General features: G+C 52.2%; 1 protein-coding gene across 2 annotated transcripts in view; it reads left to right on the top strand.

The window, feature by feature from the left end:
- Nucleotides 1-17,500, top strand: part of LOC125034512 (protein FAM102A-like) — a 139,038-nt gene that overhangs the window by 5,634 nt on the left and 115,904 nt on the right. For both annotated transcript variants that reach the window (XM_047626350.1, XM_047626349.1), the window contains exon 2: nt 543-1,075. In XM_047626350.1, the coding sequence (XP_047482306.1) occupies nt 900-1,075 (176 nt within the window). In that variant the 5' untranslated portion in view covers nt 543-899. The remainder of the gene's footprint in view (nt 1-542; nt 1,076-17,500) is intronic.

Here is a 17,500-nt window from a genome sequence, read left to right as displayed (position 1 = left end):
CCCCTCCCTCCCCTCCCTCCCCTCCCCTCCCCTCCCCTCCCCTCCCCTCCCCTCCCCTCCCCTCCCCTCCCCTCCCTCCCTCCCTCCCTCCCTCCCTCTCTCCCTCCCTCCCTCCCTCCCTCCCTCCCAACCCCGCCCGGACCACCGCGTCGTGCCCCCAGAATCGTCCGTCTCACGCGGAGCCTCCCCACGCTGTCCCTTTTTCTCCCTCGGTCGCCACGCTGCTTTCTCACACTTATTAAGCATTCACCTTTCGGGGCGGGGTAGCTGTGGCTGGCGCTGTACGGGCGTGGGTCTCCTTCCCGGCAGGTTTTTGGTGAACGTTTTTAAGGGAGGGGAGGAGGGGGGACTTCGGAATTATTGTCACGTTTTTTGTTTGGTTTTTGTTTTAACTTTTTTTTTTTTGTGTGTGTGTGATTAAGTGTGTTTTTTTTATAGCCGTGGAGTATGATATTCACACTCGTTACTATGATGTTTTAAAAAAATCGTAATTGGTGATTGTTATATGCCTGTGACTGACGTATTTTTCTCCTTCTTTCCAGATTATCAGACGAGTTCTCCCGCGGACACGAAAATGGGCACCAGGCTCCCCTCTCCCCGCGGCGACGGATCGCTCCGATGCCACGCGCTCGAAACGAAATGAATTGTGATCGATAAGCCTCCCGCGTTTTTATTTTTAATAAGTCTGTTGTTAATAAGGTTGTTGTTAAGCTAAATCCCGCGCGAGATGGCCCCGGAAAATTCAGAAAGGCCGAGTGAGGACCAGGCGTGAGAGCAACGTGTCCAGGTGTGACTCGGGAAAGGCCACCGCGCGCTGCTTAACGGGGAAAGAAAGAAAAAATAAATAAGAATAAAAAAGAGAGAGAGCGAGAGAGGGCGGGTCGTTCATATATCTTTGCATGTGTGAGAGTGCAGGCCTACCCAACAAAATGAACGGCCTCATGGTCCGCAAGAAGAAGTACCGCTTCCAGGTGGATGTGCGGGTGGAGGAGCTGCAGCACGTGCCCTTCGTCAACCAGGTGCTGTTCGCCAAGGTGCGCCTGCTCGACGGGGGCTTCACCGACCACTCCACCAGGTGAGTCCCAACGCGCTCTGGTTTTTCTTCGCGGGTTTCCAGGGGTCTCTTAGGGGCGTTTCAAAGTGTCTCAGGGTGGTTTAGGTTGCTAGAGTCCCTTGATCTGTGGCGGAATGTGACTCTTTTTACCAGTCTTCGGCACCCTGTATGGTTCGCGGGTCAGAATCGGCCAGAAAGCGGGATTGTGTGTCTCCTGCGCGCGCGAGAGATTTCTTCTGTATGGGTCTCAACGAGTGTCTGGCAGTATGTTGGGGAGGGAAAGGGGGAGGGGGAAGGGTGGTGTGTTTGTGTGTGTGGGGGGGGAGAACACCTGCCGTCCCTCGTGTTATCTTCGCGTTACGAGCTTGGGGGAGGGGAGGGGAGGGGAGGGGGGAAGAGTGGGGAAGTGGTCACGTGTCTGTGAGTCCCTTTTACCTTCAGACATCTGCTGTCTTTTTTTTTTTTTTTTCTCTCTTACTTTCATTTTATTTTTGAAAGAATTAGGGAGTCTAACGAGAAGTCAAGCGTGGCATAAGAGAGTGCTTATTTTTTTCCAGCTAGATTATTATTCCTAAAGTATATGTAGACCCGAGTTTCGCCGTCGTTTTTCTTTCTTATTTTTTCGAGGGGAGTCTCCACTAAAAAAAAAAGAAAATCCACATACTAAAGAGAATACGGAAATAACGTCATGAAAGTACGCTAAAGCAAGAAGATACGACGGAATCCATCAGACCAGAAGGCGTAAACATCCAGGGAAGGCGCGGCGATTCTTCCAATTAGGTTCCGAGTTATGGCGCTTGAGCACGGGGAGGCCAGGTGGGAGGGAGAGGGAGAGGGAAGGGGGGAGGGAAAAGGAGGCCAGGTGGGAGGGAGAGGGAGAGGGAAAGGGGAGGGAAAAGGAGACCAGGTGGGAGGGAGAGGGAGAGGGAGAGGGGAGGGAAAGGGGGAGGGAAAGGGAGAGGGGGAGGGAAAGGGAGAGGGAAAAGGGAGAGGGAGAGGGAGAGGGAGAGGGAGAGGAAAAGGGAGAGGAAAAGGGACAGGGAAAGGGGGGAACAAACAGAGAGAGACTGAGAAAGAGTCACCACTTCAGACAAACAGCAGGAGTAAATTGCCATTCCACCATATTATTAGTGTGGTATGGAAGACATGCCTGGGGCTGTAGTTAGGGAGATGATCAGAATAAACTCACACGAGGCAGGCGAGGGTAAGGCCGTGGACGAGTAGGGGTTGGGTGGACAGGCGTGGCAGGTGGGGTAAGGGGTGGAAAGGCAAGAGGAGAATGGGGAAAGGAAGGGTAAAAAAAAAAGAGGGAAAGGGCAGAGGAGAGTGCGATCGGGGGGAAAGGGAAAGGTAGAGGAAAGGAAAGGAGGAGAGTGAGAGACGGGAGAAAAGAGAGATGAAGGGAGGGGGGGGGGATATCACTCCCCAAGGGTGGTCGGGTGTCAAGCGCGCCAGGCCTTATCTTATCGTACTTGTCAACACGAACGTGCGTGCCGCCGCCCCTTGTGTCGTTCGCCGGCTCCTCGATGAGGGAGGGGAGGGGAGGGAAGAGGAGGGGAGGGGAGGGGGTGACGTACTCGAGAATCACGTCAGTTCGTCGGCAGAGTTTGTTTTGGGTGCTGTCTTCAGCAGGACCTATCCTGGTCATCGTCAGCAGATCTGTCTCCTGTTCGTCATCGTCAGCTCTTCCCTCGCGGCGGGTGGCGAGTCTTCCGTCAGGAGAAGGCAGAGCATCCCGAGGACCCGTGCAGCTGCGGCGTGCGAGACGATCCTCTGGACAATTTGGAGTTCTAGGAAGTGTAGCCTCGGGTTTCTTCGGTCCGGCAGAGACACTTGGCTGACGGCGGGGCAGGTGCGAGGCCGGCGAACGAGCGGGGCGGATGGTGACAGGGCTGAGGATGAGGATAGTAATGATGATGGTGATGCTAGTGGTGGTTTAATGATGATCATGATGGTGGTGATGAGATGATAGTGCTAATAGCGATTGTTATTGTTTGTGCAGTTATGGTTATTATTGTTGCTATTATCATTATCATCATCATCAACATTGCTATTATTCTTATTAATGTTGATGTCATCTTCATCATTATTGTTAAGTATTAGCATTAATATAATAAGAAATAACGAAGGAATGAATTTAAGACACGACGCTGTTGCTTGTCTATTTGAGCCTCTATTCGCAATGCTGAGTTAAAGGCATTCGATACTGCCGCCCCCAGCCTATGGAAATCGTAATAGGAAAGCGGTCAGCATCGATGCCTAGGGACAGACAGGTGATTGTGACGGACGACCTCCGCGAGTGATGGATGAGGGAGCCGTCGACAGCAGAAGGGAAACAGACGCGACATATGATGAGGGGGATGATGATGATGATGATAATAGGGATAATGATAGTAATGGATAATAATGATGATGATGATGATAATAGGGATAATGATAGTAATGGATAATAATGATGATGATGATGATAATAGGGATAATGATAGTAATGGATAATAATGATGATGATGATGATAATAGGGATAATGATAGTAATGGATAATGATGATAATGATAGTAATGGATAATAATGATGATGATGATGATAATAGGGATAATGATAGTAATGGATAATGATGATGATGATGATGATAATAGGGATAATGATAGTAATGGATAATAATGATGATGATGATGATGAGTAAGGACATCAAAGATAGTAATGGTGTCAAAGAAATTAAAATCTTGATAGTGGGGAAAACGATGAGAGAAATATAAGGAGAATATTGAAAAGAAACAAATCTTTCGACTTATTTTCTTCACGCATATTTTCGGTTTTGGAGAGAAAGATGAATAAAAGCGAGAATGAGTTTCAGCAAATCATAGAAATGGAACGATTGATAGGAGATAAGTTGTTAGAAGTGACACTTGATGATGGATATTAACGGATAGCCTAAGAGATATTAATTAGATAACAAGGGAGAAGCGGCGAGTGCAAAGGACGCGGCGGATGGCGGTAATCCGAGCACAGAAGGTCAAGGCGCCGTGAAGACAGACTGACAGCTGTTTGTTATTTGTGTAGTCGCTAAACACAAACACGGGAATTTGTGTGTGTGTGTGAGAAAAAAATAAAGATAAAGAGGGAGAGAGAGATGAGGGAGAGAGAGAGAGGGAGGGGGAGGGGAAGGGGGGGGAGGAGGGGGGAGAGGGGGGGGGGAGGGGGGGGAGAGGGGGAGAGAGGGGATGGGGGGGGGGGGAGGGGGAGAGAGGGAAAGAGATGGGGAGAGAGGGGGAGAGAGGGGGGGGAGGGGGGGGAAGAGAGGAGGGAGAGGGGGAGAAGGGGGGAGTAGGAGAGAGGGGAAAATGAGGAGAGTAGAGAGGAAGAGAGATGAGAGAGGAAAGAGAGAGAGAGGAGGTGAGAGAGGAAGGAGAGAGAGAGTAGAGGAAGATAGAGAGAGAGAGAAGAGTCGAGAGAGAGAGGAGAGAGATAGAGAGAGGTATGGGATAGAGAGGAATGAGATAGAGGGGAGGAGAGGATAGGAAAAGGGAAGAGAATAGAGAGGAAGAGCGATATAGAGGAATGAGGGGGATAGAGAGAAAAATGGGGAAAAAATTTAAAAGAGAGAAAAATATAGAGGAGAGAGAGATAGAAGTGGAAGAAGATAGAGAGAGAGGGAGAGGAGGTGAGAGAGAGTTAGAGAGAGATGGGAAAGGAGAGAAGAGGGAGGAAGATGGTGATGAGAAGGGAGGCAGGGAGAGAGTGAGAGAGGGAGAGGGAGAGGGAGAGGGAGAGGAGGGGAGGGGAGAGGGAGATCTGGAGAGGAGATGGGAGAGGGAAAGAGTGGAGAGGGAAAGAAGAGAGAGGGAGAAGAGAGAGAGGGAAAAGGAGATGAGCGAGAGGAAAGAGAGAGAGGGAGAGAGGAGAGAGAGAGGGAGAGGGAAGAGAGAGGGAAGAGAGAGGGGAAGAGAGGAGAGAGAGAGAGGGAAAGTAAGAGAGAGAGGAAGAGAGAGAGAGAGGGGAGAAGAGAGAGAGAGGGATAGAGAGAGAGAGGGAGAGATGGAGAGAGAGGGAAAGAGAGAGGAGAGGGAAAGAGAGAGAGAGGGATAGAGAGAGGAAAAGGAGGGAGAGAGAGAGGGGAAAGAGAGAGAGGAGGGAGAGAGAGAGAGGGAGATGAGAGAGAAAGGAGAGAGATGAGAGGGAAGGAGAAGAGAGAGGGATGAGAGAGAGGAGAGGAGGGAGAGACGGAGAGAGAGGGAGAGAGAGAGAGAGAGGGAGAGAAGAGAGAGGGAGAGAGAGAGAGGGGAGAGAGAGGAGAGGGAGAGAGAGAGAGACGAGAGGGAGAGAGAGTAGAGGGAGAGGGAGAGTGATGAGAGGGAGAGGAGAGAGGGGAGAGAGAGAGAGAGGAAAAGAGAGAGAGAGGAGGGGAGAGAGAAGAGGGAGAGGGGAGAGAGAAAGAGGGAGAGAGGAGAGGGAGAGAGAGGAGAGAGGGGAGAGGAGAAGAGAGGGAGAGAGAGGGAGGGAGTGAGGAGAGGAGAGAAGAGGAGAGAGAGAGGGAGAGAGAGAGAGGGGAGAGGGAGAAGAGAGAGGGAGAGAGGGAGAGGAGGGGAGGAGAGAGGGAAGATGAATAGTATTTTTTACTAAAAGGGGAGGGGGGATATATTAAAATATATTTTATTTATATTATATATATATATTTTTTATATTTTTTTTTATATATTTTATAATTATATATGAATGTTTGTTTAAGCTTTTCTGCGGTATGTGGGCCCGGTAACTTTTTCGTTTATTTTTTAATTTTTTTTGTAATCTGGTGGCAGTCTTCCCGTCTCTTCATGTATACATTTTTGTATTTGTTTATATTATGTGTTTTTTGTGGAGGGATGGGGGGGGGGGGGGGGGGGGGGAAAAAAAAGGATGGGGTTGCGGAGCATTGAGGGGGAAAAAACGAGGAAAAAACAAAGGGAGAAAATAAATCTGCGTGGCTGTTTTTTGCCCCTGATTTACAGTTTAAATACAGTATGTGTGTCCCCGTGTGTGCGTCGTGGCTGCGCAAAAACACTTGCTGCAAGGGGCTCCGCATCCGGTTAATTTGGCCGCAAACACGGCGGCGCTTGCATTGACACGGGCTAATGTAGTCGATGTCTGAAGGCTGAAGGCTAATAAAATCGAGCGCTGAAGGTTGTGAACATATTGACTGAGGTTCCTGAGGAGGGGAGTCGCCACTTCCTTTTGGGGGGTTTCCCCCGGGGGGGGGCCGGGGGGGGGGGGATGGGGGGGGGGGGGCGAGAGGGCGCGGGAGGTGCGATCTGCGTGTGGATGCGATCGGCTGTCGAGGCGGGGTGTCCTGTTCCGCTTCCTGGGACGGCGGGCGCATGCGTAATTGCGGACAGTCGGGGCGTTGATTGAACGGATGGCGAGGCGCGAAGGTTTCTCAGGGACTTCCTGGGAGATCATGGGGACGCCATGTGCTTATTGACGGAATATTGGATGGCGCTGCCCCGGCGGAAGCTGGGCGCGGGCGGAAGGGTTGCCGTGGCACGTTCTCTTTAAAGTCGGGATTTCGGTCGAAGTTCGGTTTCGGGCTCTCCCCTCCCCGAGCCCCGCCGACTACTCCCACCTCCTCATCTTGCCTCCCGCTTCCTCCTCTCCTCGTGCCTCCTCTTCTCCCTATTCCTTCGCCCATATTATTTTTTCCTCCAACTCCCCTCCTTCTCTTTTACCACCTCTCCCGTTCACTTATTCTTACTCCCTACTCCTCTTCCTCTCCTCCTGCTACACACCCATCCTCCCCAACCCCTTCTTCACCCTTCCCCACCCTTTTCTACACACCCTCCTCCTCCTCCTCCTCCTCCTCCTCCTCCTCCTCCTCCTCCTCCTCCTCCTCCTCCTCCTCCTCCTCCTCCTCCTCCTCCTCCTCCTCCTCTTCCTCCTCCTCCTCCATCCTCCTTCATCCTCATTCATCCTCATTCATCCTCCTCCATCCTCCTCCATCCTCCTCCATCCTCCTCCAACCTCCTCCATTCTCCTCCATCCTCCTCAATCCTTCTCCATCCTCCCCCGTCTTCCATCCTCCTGCTCCTCCTGCTCCTCCTGCTCCTCCTGCTCCTCCTCCTCCACCATCCACTTCCACTTCCACTTCCTTCTCTTCTTCTTCCTCTTCCTCCTCCACCATCCTCCTTCCCTCTCCTCTCCGGCATCCTGTCTGATATCTCCATTTTCCCCGGGAGGCTCGAAAGCATAGTATCCACTTGGGGGTCACGGCACCCGGGTGATAATCGGAGTGTGATTGTGAGCTGATAATAGAGATTAAAGTTGTGGCAGTAGACAGGGAGTGTGAAGTGTCTGTCACAAGGGTATGACACGGGCGTGCTCTGGGCGGGGGCGTGCTTTGTTTACGTTGGAGGTCGCTTTAAGGGCTTCGTTTGCCGCCCACGCCGTTCCTGGAGTGGATGTTTTTTGTACTGTTTTCTTTATTCCCTCCTTCCGTTTCTCGCTTCCTGTACTCTCTCGCTCTCTCTTTCTCTACCCCCCCCCCCTCTCTCTCTCTCTCTCTCTCTCTCTTCTCTCTCTCTCTCTCTCTCTCTCTCTCTCTCTCTCTCTCTCTCTCTCTCTCTCTCTCTCTCTCTCTCTCTCTCCCCCCCCTCTCCCCCCTCTCCCCCCCTCCCTCTCTCCCTTCCTTCCTTCCTTCCTTCCTTCCTTCATTCATTCCTTCCTTCCTTCCTTCCCTCCTCCCTCTCTCACTCTCCCTCCCTCCCTCCTTCCTTCCTTCCCTCCTTCCTTCCTTCCCTCCTTCCCTCCTTCCCTCCTACCCTCCTTCCCTTACTCATTCCATCCATTCACTCCCTTTATCTCTCTCTCGCCCCCCCCCCCTTCTCCCTCCCGCTCATCCCAGCGCAAAATCACATGAGTCTCCCCGCGGTCAAGGTCGCCAAGGTTGCGTCGACTGTACTTGTTTGTTGCATCGCGAAAACAGAGACGACTCAGGTGCGGGCGGCGGTTGCACTTGCGCGCCGCATACTAACGCCCATCCCGCCAGAGCGCCTTGAAGTGTGGCCCAGACGTGACCGTTTTCCTTTCCCACTCGGGCCAAGAAACGCCTTTCATTTCGCGGGCGTGGGCGTGGGCGTGGGGGTGGGGAGGCGAGGCGCTCCTTTCTTCGGTGGTAAATGATGTGCGATTATCTTTCGGGGGGGGGGGGGGGTGGGGTGGGGGGAGTGAGGGGGATTATAACGCTGTCTGTGTTATTACCATGACTGGCAGGCTCGCTTTTTCTCTTTCTCTCTCTCTCTCTCTCTCTCTCTCTCTCTCTCTCTCTCTCTCTCTCTCTCTCTCTCTCTCTCTCTCTCTCTCTCTTTCCTCTCTCTCTCTCTCTCTCTCTCTCTCTCTCTCTCTCTCTCTCTCTCTCTCTCTCTCTCTCTCTCTCTCTCTCTCTCCCTCCCTCCCTCTCCCTCCCTCTCCCTTTCCCTCTCCCTCTCCCTCTCCCTCTCCCACTCCCTCTCCCTCTCCCTCTCCCTCTCCTTCCTTCCTTCCTTCCTTCCTTCCTTCCTTCCTTCCCTCCTTCCCTCCTTCCCTCCCTCCCTCCCTCCCTCCCTCCCTCCCTCCCTGCCTCCCTCCCTCTCCCTCTCCCTCTCCCTCTCCCTTTCCCTCCTTCCTTTCTTCCTTTCTTCCTTCCTTCCTTCCCTCCTTCCCTCCTTCCCTCCTTCCCTCCCTCTCCCTCCCTCCCTCCCTCCCTCCCTCCCTCCCTCCCTCCCTCCCTCCCTCCCTCCTATAATAGTTCTTAATGAAAGGCCCGGTTCAGTAAAGCATTTCAGAGCCTCATTTATGACTGCTATTTTGCGCAATAAATCAAGGGGGGAGAGGCGGATGCAACTGGCCATCAGACAAATATCGTAGAATGCATGGATGAATGTAAACAGTTGCTACCTTAACCCTCGCAAATGAACCGTCGCTCGGAAGGAAAATCTGGGGATGACCATGAGCTGAGAGAGAGAGAGAGAGAGAGAGAGAGAGAGAGAGAGAGAGAGAGAGAGAGAGAGAGAGAGAGAGAGAGAGAGAGAGAGAGAGAGAGAGAGAGAGAGAGAGAGAGAGAGAGAGGAGGGGGGAGAGATGAATGAATAAATAGATAGGTAAGTAAAGACGTTGAGACAGCCAAACAGACAGGGAGAGAGCTGATCGCGCGAAGGTGAGAGTGAATGTGTGACGGGCGCCGCGTGTAGGATCACGTGGCGACGGGAGGCCGACGTCACCACAACGTCACTCGGTTATCTCGCTAGGCCTAACGTCGTAATCTGGTGCTCAGGATTTCGTAATGAACATCAGGTGCGTGTTTGGCGATGCAGAGAGAGCGGTGTGGTGCGGCAAGGTGGCCGGGGACGTGGCCGGGTGGGTCCAGCATCACCTAGGGCACCAGGACGCGGCTTAACCACCATGAATGGGAACAGCAAACCAGCCATTAATGAGAAAAGTGGCTGCGTAATTCTTATCACCTCGTCTCGCGTGTTGCGATAACAAGCCCTGCGTTCCTGGGCGAAGCACGCGACGGGACAAGACATGCAGCGCATTTCTTGGGGAATGACGACGTCGGTATGCTCAGCCAGCCCCCCCCCCCCCCTTCCCTCTCTCCCTATTCCTTCTCCACTGCTCTCCTCACGTCTCCTCGCGTCTTCTCGCCTCTCGCTCTATTCTCATTGCCTTTCTTTCCCTTTCTCTTCCTTTCTCTTCCTTTCCTTTCCTCAGCCCTTCCTTCTCTCCCCTCCCCTTCTCTCCCCTCCCCTTCTCTCCCCTCCCCTTCTTTTCCATTCCCTCCCCTCCCATCCCATCACAACCCATCCCCTTCCTTCCAGTCTAACTCCCTACCCCTCTCTCTCCTCTCCTCCCCTTCCTGTCCCCTCCTCTCCCCTCCTCTCCCCTCCAGTCTCACTCCCCCTCCCTCCCTTCCCTTCCCCTTCTTTCCCCTTCTCTGCCCCTTTCCCTGCCCTCCTCTCCCTTCCCCTCCCCACGTTAGATATTTTATTTATTCCTTTTTTTACCGGGGATCTGTCAAGTAGTCGTGGGTTGGCGTGGTGTCAAGGCTAAGCGGAGATAAGCCCGGGATAAGATCCCCGAAGGCAGGAAGGCTCGCCGGAAGGGAAGCGGCGTGACCAAAGGGTTAGTAAACACGCGACCGCCTCTCCCTCGGCCGTCGCTCGCTGCCGGCCGGTCATCTTAGCTCGCTTCGTTACTTCCCTTCACTCTATTTATCACTCGTTCGCGTGTTTATCCACGGAGAGGGATCGTAAAATATGGCGAAGTGCGGCGGATGCGGGAGGTTGAGCAAACCAAAGCCAAACCAGGGTTGTTGATCTCGACTACAGAAGCCCCTTGAGTTGAAACGCCGGCCGGATTTCGCGTGGCGATTCGGCGCGTCGTGGGGTGCAGGGCGGCTGGGAATATCGATGCTGTTGAGGCATTTTCACCGCAGAATCATTTTCTTCGTCAGCAGTATTAATCTGATCAACCTTGCTGCCGAAATGGTAACGGGAGGAGAGCCATTCTCCCTCCCAGTCTTCGGGTGGCAAGACCGAGGCGAATGCGCTGCCTCTGCTTGCTTCTTGTAGCGGTTACGTCGTCTTATGCTTGGGTTGTTGTCGATTGGTCCTCGAGGTTCGGAGGGTGGGTAGGGGGATGGATAGGTGGGAGGGAGAGGGAAAGAGAAAGGGAAAGGGAAAGGCAAAGGCAAAGGCAAAGGCAAAGGCAAAGGCAAAGGCAAAGGCAAAGGCAAAGGGAGAGAGGGATGAAGAGGGAGGGAAAGGGAAACGGGGAGGGAGAGGAAGAGGGAGAGGGAGAGAGAACGAGAAAGGGAGAGGGAAAGGGGGAAGAAAGAAGAAAAGCTGAAAAGAAAGAGCGAGAGGGAGGGAGCTAGGACGAAGAAAGAAGGGAGGGAGGGGAGAGGAGGAAGGAAGGATATATACTGTAGATTATATGTGTATACGCCTGTATGCACGCAGGCACTCACGCACTCACGCACTCATCCCCCTCCCATTATTCACATGAACACAACAAGTAATTACAGTCGATGCAGCCTTGGCGAGACGCAAACAAACACACACACGCAAACATACATGCTGAAAAAGGAAGGATGGGGCGAGGAAATGAGGTGAGGGAGGAGGAGAGGCACAAGAAGAAAGAGAAAGAAACAGCCAAAGAAGAGACCTTGAGAGGAGAGGGGGAGGGACAGAGGCGGAAAGGGAAAGGGAGAGAGAGGGATGAACAGGAGCAAGGCGCTGACGGGATGAGGGAATCCGATATCCTTCCCCGTCGCTGGCTTGGCCGGCCGTGCGTCTCCCGCGGAAGATCTCCACTTTTTCTCCCCCTGACCGACTTCCTCCGGCGCTAAATCCCCCTGAACACGTGCAGTCACACCCCAGGAGACGCCCACGGAGTACTCATGACGCAAGAGCGCCCCGGCGTGACCTTGGGATCCGGTCTCTGCCGGCGCTGAAGGGCCCGGCCCCCGGCCCGGCCGCCAGCCTCCCGAAGGCGAGAAATTAATCGTTTAAAGTTCAAGGTTCGAGCGCAGTGATGCCGTTAGCGCCGCTTCATCAGGGCGCGTGCGGGGGAATGACAAGAAGGTCAGGGCGGGCGGCTGGCGATGGCAACACCCCGGGAGGGAGAGGGGCTTCTCGTTATAAAATCGAACACTTAAGTCGAGACGTTACTCGGGCAGCGGCGTTAATCGAGGTATTTTAAGGCGAGGGAGGAGGCGGTGCTGATGCCCTGCCTAAAAGTAATCGGTCTGCCTTTCTAAGGGAGGGGGGTGGGGAGGTAGAAGCTGGGTGCTCTGTCATTGTTCTGCTGGTTTGAAGGTCCTGGTCTAAACGTTGGTGCTTGTAGGCCTATCGAACCGTGCTTCACCAAATTACCTGTTTATCTGTTTCATCGTTTCCAGAAGTCTATCTAGCTATCTGTTTAACTACCCAGTATGTATTTCTGTCCATCGATCTGTTCATCTGTCAGTTTAACCATATCTGTGTCTGTTTACCTAGCTATTTATTCACTCTATCTAATTATAGGACTCCGTTATTCCCTCCCATCCTCCTTGCCTTGTTGCCTATCCTTGCGAAACGGGATAGGAAGGGGCGTCCTGCTCTGCCGTGCTATCCCCCCCCCCCCATCCCTCGGGGGCGCGCGCGGGGTCCTGTGCAGGTGATTACGCAGTGCCAGGGAAGGATGTGGCTACTTGGCGGCCGGCGAGAGTCCTAACGAGGCGTCTGGGAAAGGGGGGGACTAACCGAAGCAAGGTCATTGGCTCTCGCTTGGTTTTTGGGGTGGGGTGGGGTGGGGGGGAGAGGGAAGAGAGGGAGAGGGAGGAGAGAAGGTGAGGAAGACGGGAAGGACGGGAGGGGAGGGGTGGGGGGTGTCCTTGCCTTCCTGATGTGCGGGACTTTTCTTACTTTCTTTTCTTTGTTTGTTTGTTTTTCTTCCTGCTTTTGGTTCTCTTCTCTCCCTATCCCTCCCCCTCCCCCTCCCCCCTCTCCCTCCCCCTCCCCCTCTTCCACCCCCTCTTCCCAATCCCACACTCTTTCTCTCCTTTCAGTATAGATGTGAATTCAAATCTCTCCGTGTCCTTCTTCATGCTCACCCCATTGCGTTTTCCCTTTCATCTACCTTCCCGCATCTGCATCTAATTCTTTTCCGGTCCTATACCACTGTATCCTACGAACTGTATTCTCTCCTTGTGCATTCGCTCCAGCTCCTCTCTTCATGACCTTTCCGTCTTCAGTCAGCTGATTTCATCACATTCGGCGCACGTTTTTTTTTCTCAGCATTTTGTTCCCTTCTTCGTCACCCTCTTAAACGCGGGTAATGAAGACTTCCTCGAAGGCTTATTTCATGAGGTTATGGCAATGGAAATGCATCGTTGTATTTTTTTTTTTTTTTTTTTTTTTTTTTTTTTTTTTTTTTTTTTTTTTTTTTTTTTTTTTTTTTTTTTTTTTTTTACCTTTCCACCGTCATTAATTTCGCTTAATTGAACCGTCTGGTAAAAAGAAGTACATAACGTGATGAACTATTGTCCCGACGGATATCGGTACGTGAATACGTGAATGGCGTGAAGTATAAGTGGTACTCGTATATGTCTGGCGATCTCCTGCGCTAGTACCATGCGTATTGACGGCTCTCCGGACGCAGGTCCTCGTCCAGCCAGACCGCCGCGCAGCACGCACCGTCCTATTAGCTCACCGCACGCCAACACGCTACCTTATCCGTTCGGGGGGAGGGGGGGAGGGGTGCTCCGTCTGTCACGGTGGCGGCGATTCGCTCCTGGCGCCGATCCGTGGTGGGGGAGTGGGATGGGGGGGGGCGGAGGCGGAGGGTCGCCTCACTACGGAAATGCTCGGGGTCCTTGAGATTTATTTTGCTTTTACATGAAATATGTGTTGCTTTTTCATCAGTTATGAATACCTGGATGTCACCTAGAAGCACGAAGGCCCAAGTGCATGATTTCATTAATATCATACTAAGTTGTGCATGAAGGCACCATTGCCCAACATCGCCATATCATGGTCTTGCCTGTCACACCCCTCATGGCAGTCAGGCTACACAGGCACGAAGGAAGCGCCAGCAGAAGACGAATTCCCGACACGTCAGAGCTTTTTATCTGGGAAGCGATGTTTATAATAATGATTATATTAGTAATGGTTGTATTAATAGGAACGACAATAATAATTATGATGTTGATGGGCATGGTTATTAAAGATAGGAAAAACGGAAATGTAATCGAGAAACGAATATGGGGGGAGGAGGCGAATGGACGCGGGATTGGAAGAAAGGGGGAATGGACGCGGGTTTGGAAGAAAGGGGGAATGGGGAGGAGGAATAAGAACAAGAATAAGAAAGAGGAGCAGCAACAGGAGCAGGAGAAGGAGAAGGAGAAGGAGAAGGAGAAGAGAAGGAGAAAAAGAGTAATCTTTTATTTGATGTCGCTTTTGGGACGTCAGGCCACTGTCCCTTTTACTCTTGCTTCATTGTTTTTTCCCTGACTTCTAATTTTGTGCAGCCACTGGTAGTACATGTATATTATAACATTTGCTCCTTTTATGATATTTATTTCGTACTTACTACTGCAGTTCGGAGTCCGATGTAAGCACGCACATTGCCTTTTTTCATGTAAGGTCAGCCGTCTCATTTCCTTCACGGTGTTCCTCGTGCGACCTAACTCTGGCGTGGATATTGATCGGGTCAGGGAATTCCCCAAGTTTCTGTTTTTGATCCTTTTTCAAGATACGGAGAGGAGACGGGCAGACTCTATCGACCTGTCTGTCCGAGTCGTCCGGGGCTTTTATAGGTGGAGGGACGATTTCGCTGAAGGTCTCATCCGGAGATTTGCACAAACAGCTCGTAAGAGACTCGCCGGATGGGGTCGTTTTCGGGCGTTGAGGGCCTGGTGTAGAGCTGTTATTAAAAGGTTTTGTTTATTGGTTGGGCGTAAGGAGGCTGCAGCGGAGTCGTGTTAAGGGTCTGGTCATTGGCGGCGCGTGAGGAGGCTGCAGAAGGTAGGCCTACAAGTTCATTCGAGGGGCGAAGACGTTGCAACGAAGCTATTTAAGGAGTTTATTGAAGAGCTGTGGTAAAGGTTCGGTCATTGGTGAGGCGTAGGGAGGCTGCAGTAGGTAGGCATGTGTGTTAAAAGTTGAGGGGCGTGAAGAGGCTGGAATAAAGTTATGTTAAGGCTTTGTCCAGTGGCGAAGTGATGGGAAAACTGGAACGCTCGGGTGGGGGTGGGGGGGTGGGGGGTGAGATAGTCAGGTAAAACATCCGTCAGTCTTGGGGTTAAGGAGCGTCGACCTGCTTGCCCGTTAATCTCATTGTCCGGTCGGGAAAGTCGACGTCGGTTACAAAACACGGGGACAGAGGTCAGAGAGCACGAAGTTATTGTTGTTGTTGCTTTTGCTGATGTTGTAGGTGTTTTTGTTGTTGGTTTAAATGTGCAAAAGACGCCGCTTTGCCTTTTAGGGCAAGAAAACGACAGTGTGCGTGGTATCAAGATTCTGAACACCAGCCCGGTTGAGGAGAGATTCTTCGCGTCTAGAATTTGTTGCAGTCTTTTCCTTATTACGTGTACCAAGTCGAGGCGGAGGAGGGAGAGGGAGTAGGAAAAGGAGGGAGAGAGAGAGAGAGAGAGAGAGAGAGAGAGAGAGAGAGAGAGAGAGAGAGAGAGAGAGAGAGAGAGAGAGAGAGAGAGAGAGAGAGAGAGAGAGAGACAGAGAAGGGAAAGGGAAAGGAAAGGAGAGGGAAGGAGAGAGAAAGAGAGAGAGAGAGAGAGAAAGGAAGAGAGAGGGGGGAGGGAAAGAGGGGGAGAGGGAGAGAGGGGGTGGAGGGAGAGAGAGGGTGGAGGGAGAAAGGGAGAGAGAGAGATAGAGAAAGAGAAAGAGAGAGAGGGGGGGGGCAGAGAGAGGGGGGGCAGAGAGAGAGAGAGAGGGACATGGAAAGTGAGAGAGAGGGGGGGGGGGACAGAGAGAGAGAGAGAGAGGGAGATGGAAAGAGAGAGAGAGAGGGACATGGAAAGAGAGAGAGAGAGGGACATGGAAAGAGAGAGAGAGAGGGACATGGAAAGAGAGAGAGAGAGGGACATGGAAAGAGAGAGAGAGAGGGACATGGAAAGAGAGAGAGAGAGAGAGGGACATGGAAAGAGAGAGAGAGAGGGACATGGAAAGAGAGAGAGAGAGGGACATGAAAAGAGAGAGAGAGAGGGACATGGAAAGAGAGAGAGAGAGGGACATGGAAAGAGAGAGAGAGAGGGACATGGAAAGAGAGAGAGAGAGGGACATGGAAAGAGAGAGAGAGAGGGACATGGAAAGAGAGAGAGAGAGGGACATGGAAAGAGAGAGAGAGAGGGACATGGAAAGAGAGAGAGAGAGGGACATGGAAAGAGAGAGAGAGAGGGACATAGAACTAGAGAGAGAGAGGAAAATAGAAAGAGAGTGAGAGAGGGATATAGAAGAGAGAGAGAGAGAGAGAGAGAGAGAGAGAGAGAGAGAGAGAGAGAGAGAGAGAGAGAGAGAGAGAGAGAGAGAGAGAGAGAGAGAGAGAGAGAAGAAGATAGAGAGAGAGAGAAAATAGAAAAAGTAAGGATGAGAGCAAGGCACGTTACGTAACACTGCGTGGCACGGAGTCGGCGAGGCCCGTGCGCTCCCCAGCGAGGCGTGGGAGAGGGAGCGGGCGTACCTGGACGCGATGATCCGTGCATGACCGGCAGCCAGATCCTGCGAGTCATTCACTGGTGCTCGCTCGCCCCTCGCTCGACTGCCCCGTGCCCTACCCTGCCCTGCCCTACCCTGCCCTGCCCCCTCACCTTCCTCCTCACGCGGCCCCACACCTGCCATCCACCTCAAACCTTGGGAATTTAGGTCTTTTTGGGGAGAGTGTTGTCCAGCTGAAACCTCGGTTTTTCCTTTTTCGTTTTTTCATTCTTTTTTATTCATATATATATATATATATATATATATATATTTTTTTTTTTTACTTCCTCTTTCTTTCTTTTTTTTCTTCATTTTTCTTTCGAGGACAGTCGACCCCGTCATTTCTCAGATCGATGCATGCAAATGACGGTCCTTGGGTGTTGCTTTAGGGAGAAGAAAGTTGATCTGCGTTGCAATTAAAGCTAAAGAAATCCTCGTCGGTTTTATCGATTCTTGCAACTGACCTTTTCCACGCCGAGTCTTGTCTTGCGTCTCGTAGATAACATGGCCTTTGTAGTGCGCTATTATATAAGACCAAGAGGAGGAGGGAGTAGCAGCAACGAGAAGTCTAGTCTAGAAAGGAAGATCGTTATCTTAAGTCTCAAGAGAACGAGTCATAACAACGAGCAATTTAGAAAAGGTTTCTTCCGAGTTGTCGAGTTCTGCGAGACGGGGGTCCTCCTGCGCCACCGGTCCGGGGCGAGAGAAGGGCAGACGGACAGACGGACAGGCAAGACCGCCTGGCGCGAGGTGAGAGCCGTCCAGGAAGAGGCGACGCAGAGACGACTTTTACACGCGAAAGGTGATGAGGCTGCACGCACGCTCGTTGCTCTTGTCGTTGGGTGTCGTTTTATTTTTGCTTAGGGACGGGGGAGGGAGGGAACAAAAGGTGGACTGAGTGTTGTAGCGAGAACGCATCGGGGAGCTTTCGTCCTGGGGATGACTTCTCGAAGGCGCGGTGTTTGTAATACATTGTGGGCGTGCCTGTGATCCTGTGCATATATGTATTTCTGTATGTTTGTCTGTCTGCCTGGATGTCTGTGACTGTATCTGACTGGTTGTCTGTCAGTGAATGCCTATTTCTGGCGGACAACACCCAAGCACCCGCGGTCCCATCAGTCCCCACAGCGCGTGGATGCTGTAACCGAGGCGACGGACCCCTACGGGAGATAAGGAAGGGAGCGCGCCGGCCGAGCCACCTTGAACGGCGTGTGTTTCCCTGGTGTTACGTCATGCGCTTGCGTCAAG

Source organism: Penaeus chinensis, chromosome 18 (genome assembly GCF_019202785.1).
Source record: "Penaeus chinensis breed Huanghai No. 1 chromosome 18, ASM1920278v2, whole genome shotgun sequence".
In the NCBI taxonomy this organism is placed as follows: Eukaryota; Metazoa; Arthropoda; class Malacostraca; order Decapoda; family Penaeidae; genus Penaeus; species Penaeus chinensis.
Note: the sequence above shows the minus strand (reverse complement) of the source record. Positions and strands in the feature narration are given on the sequence as shown.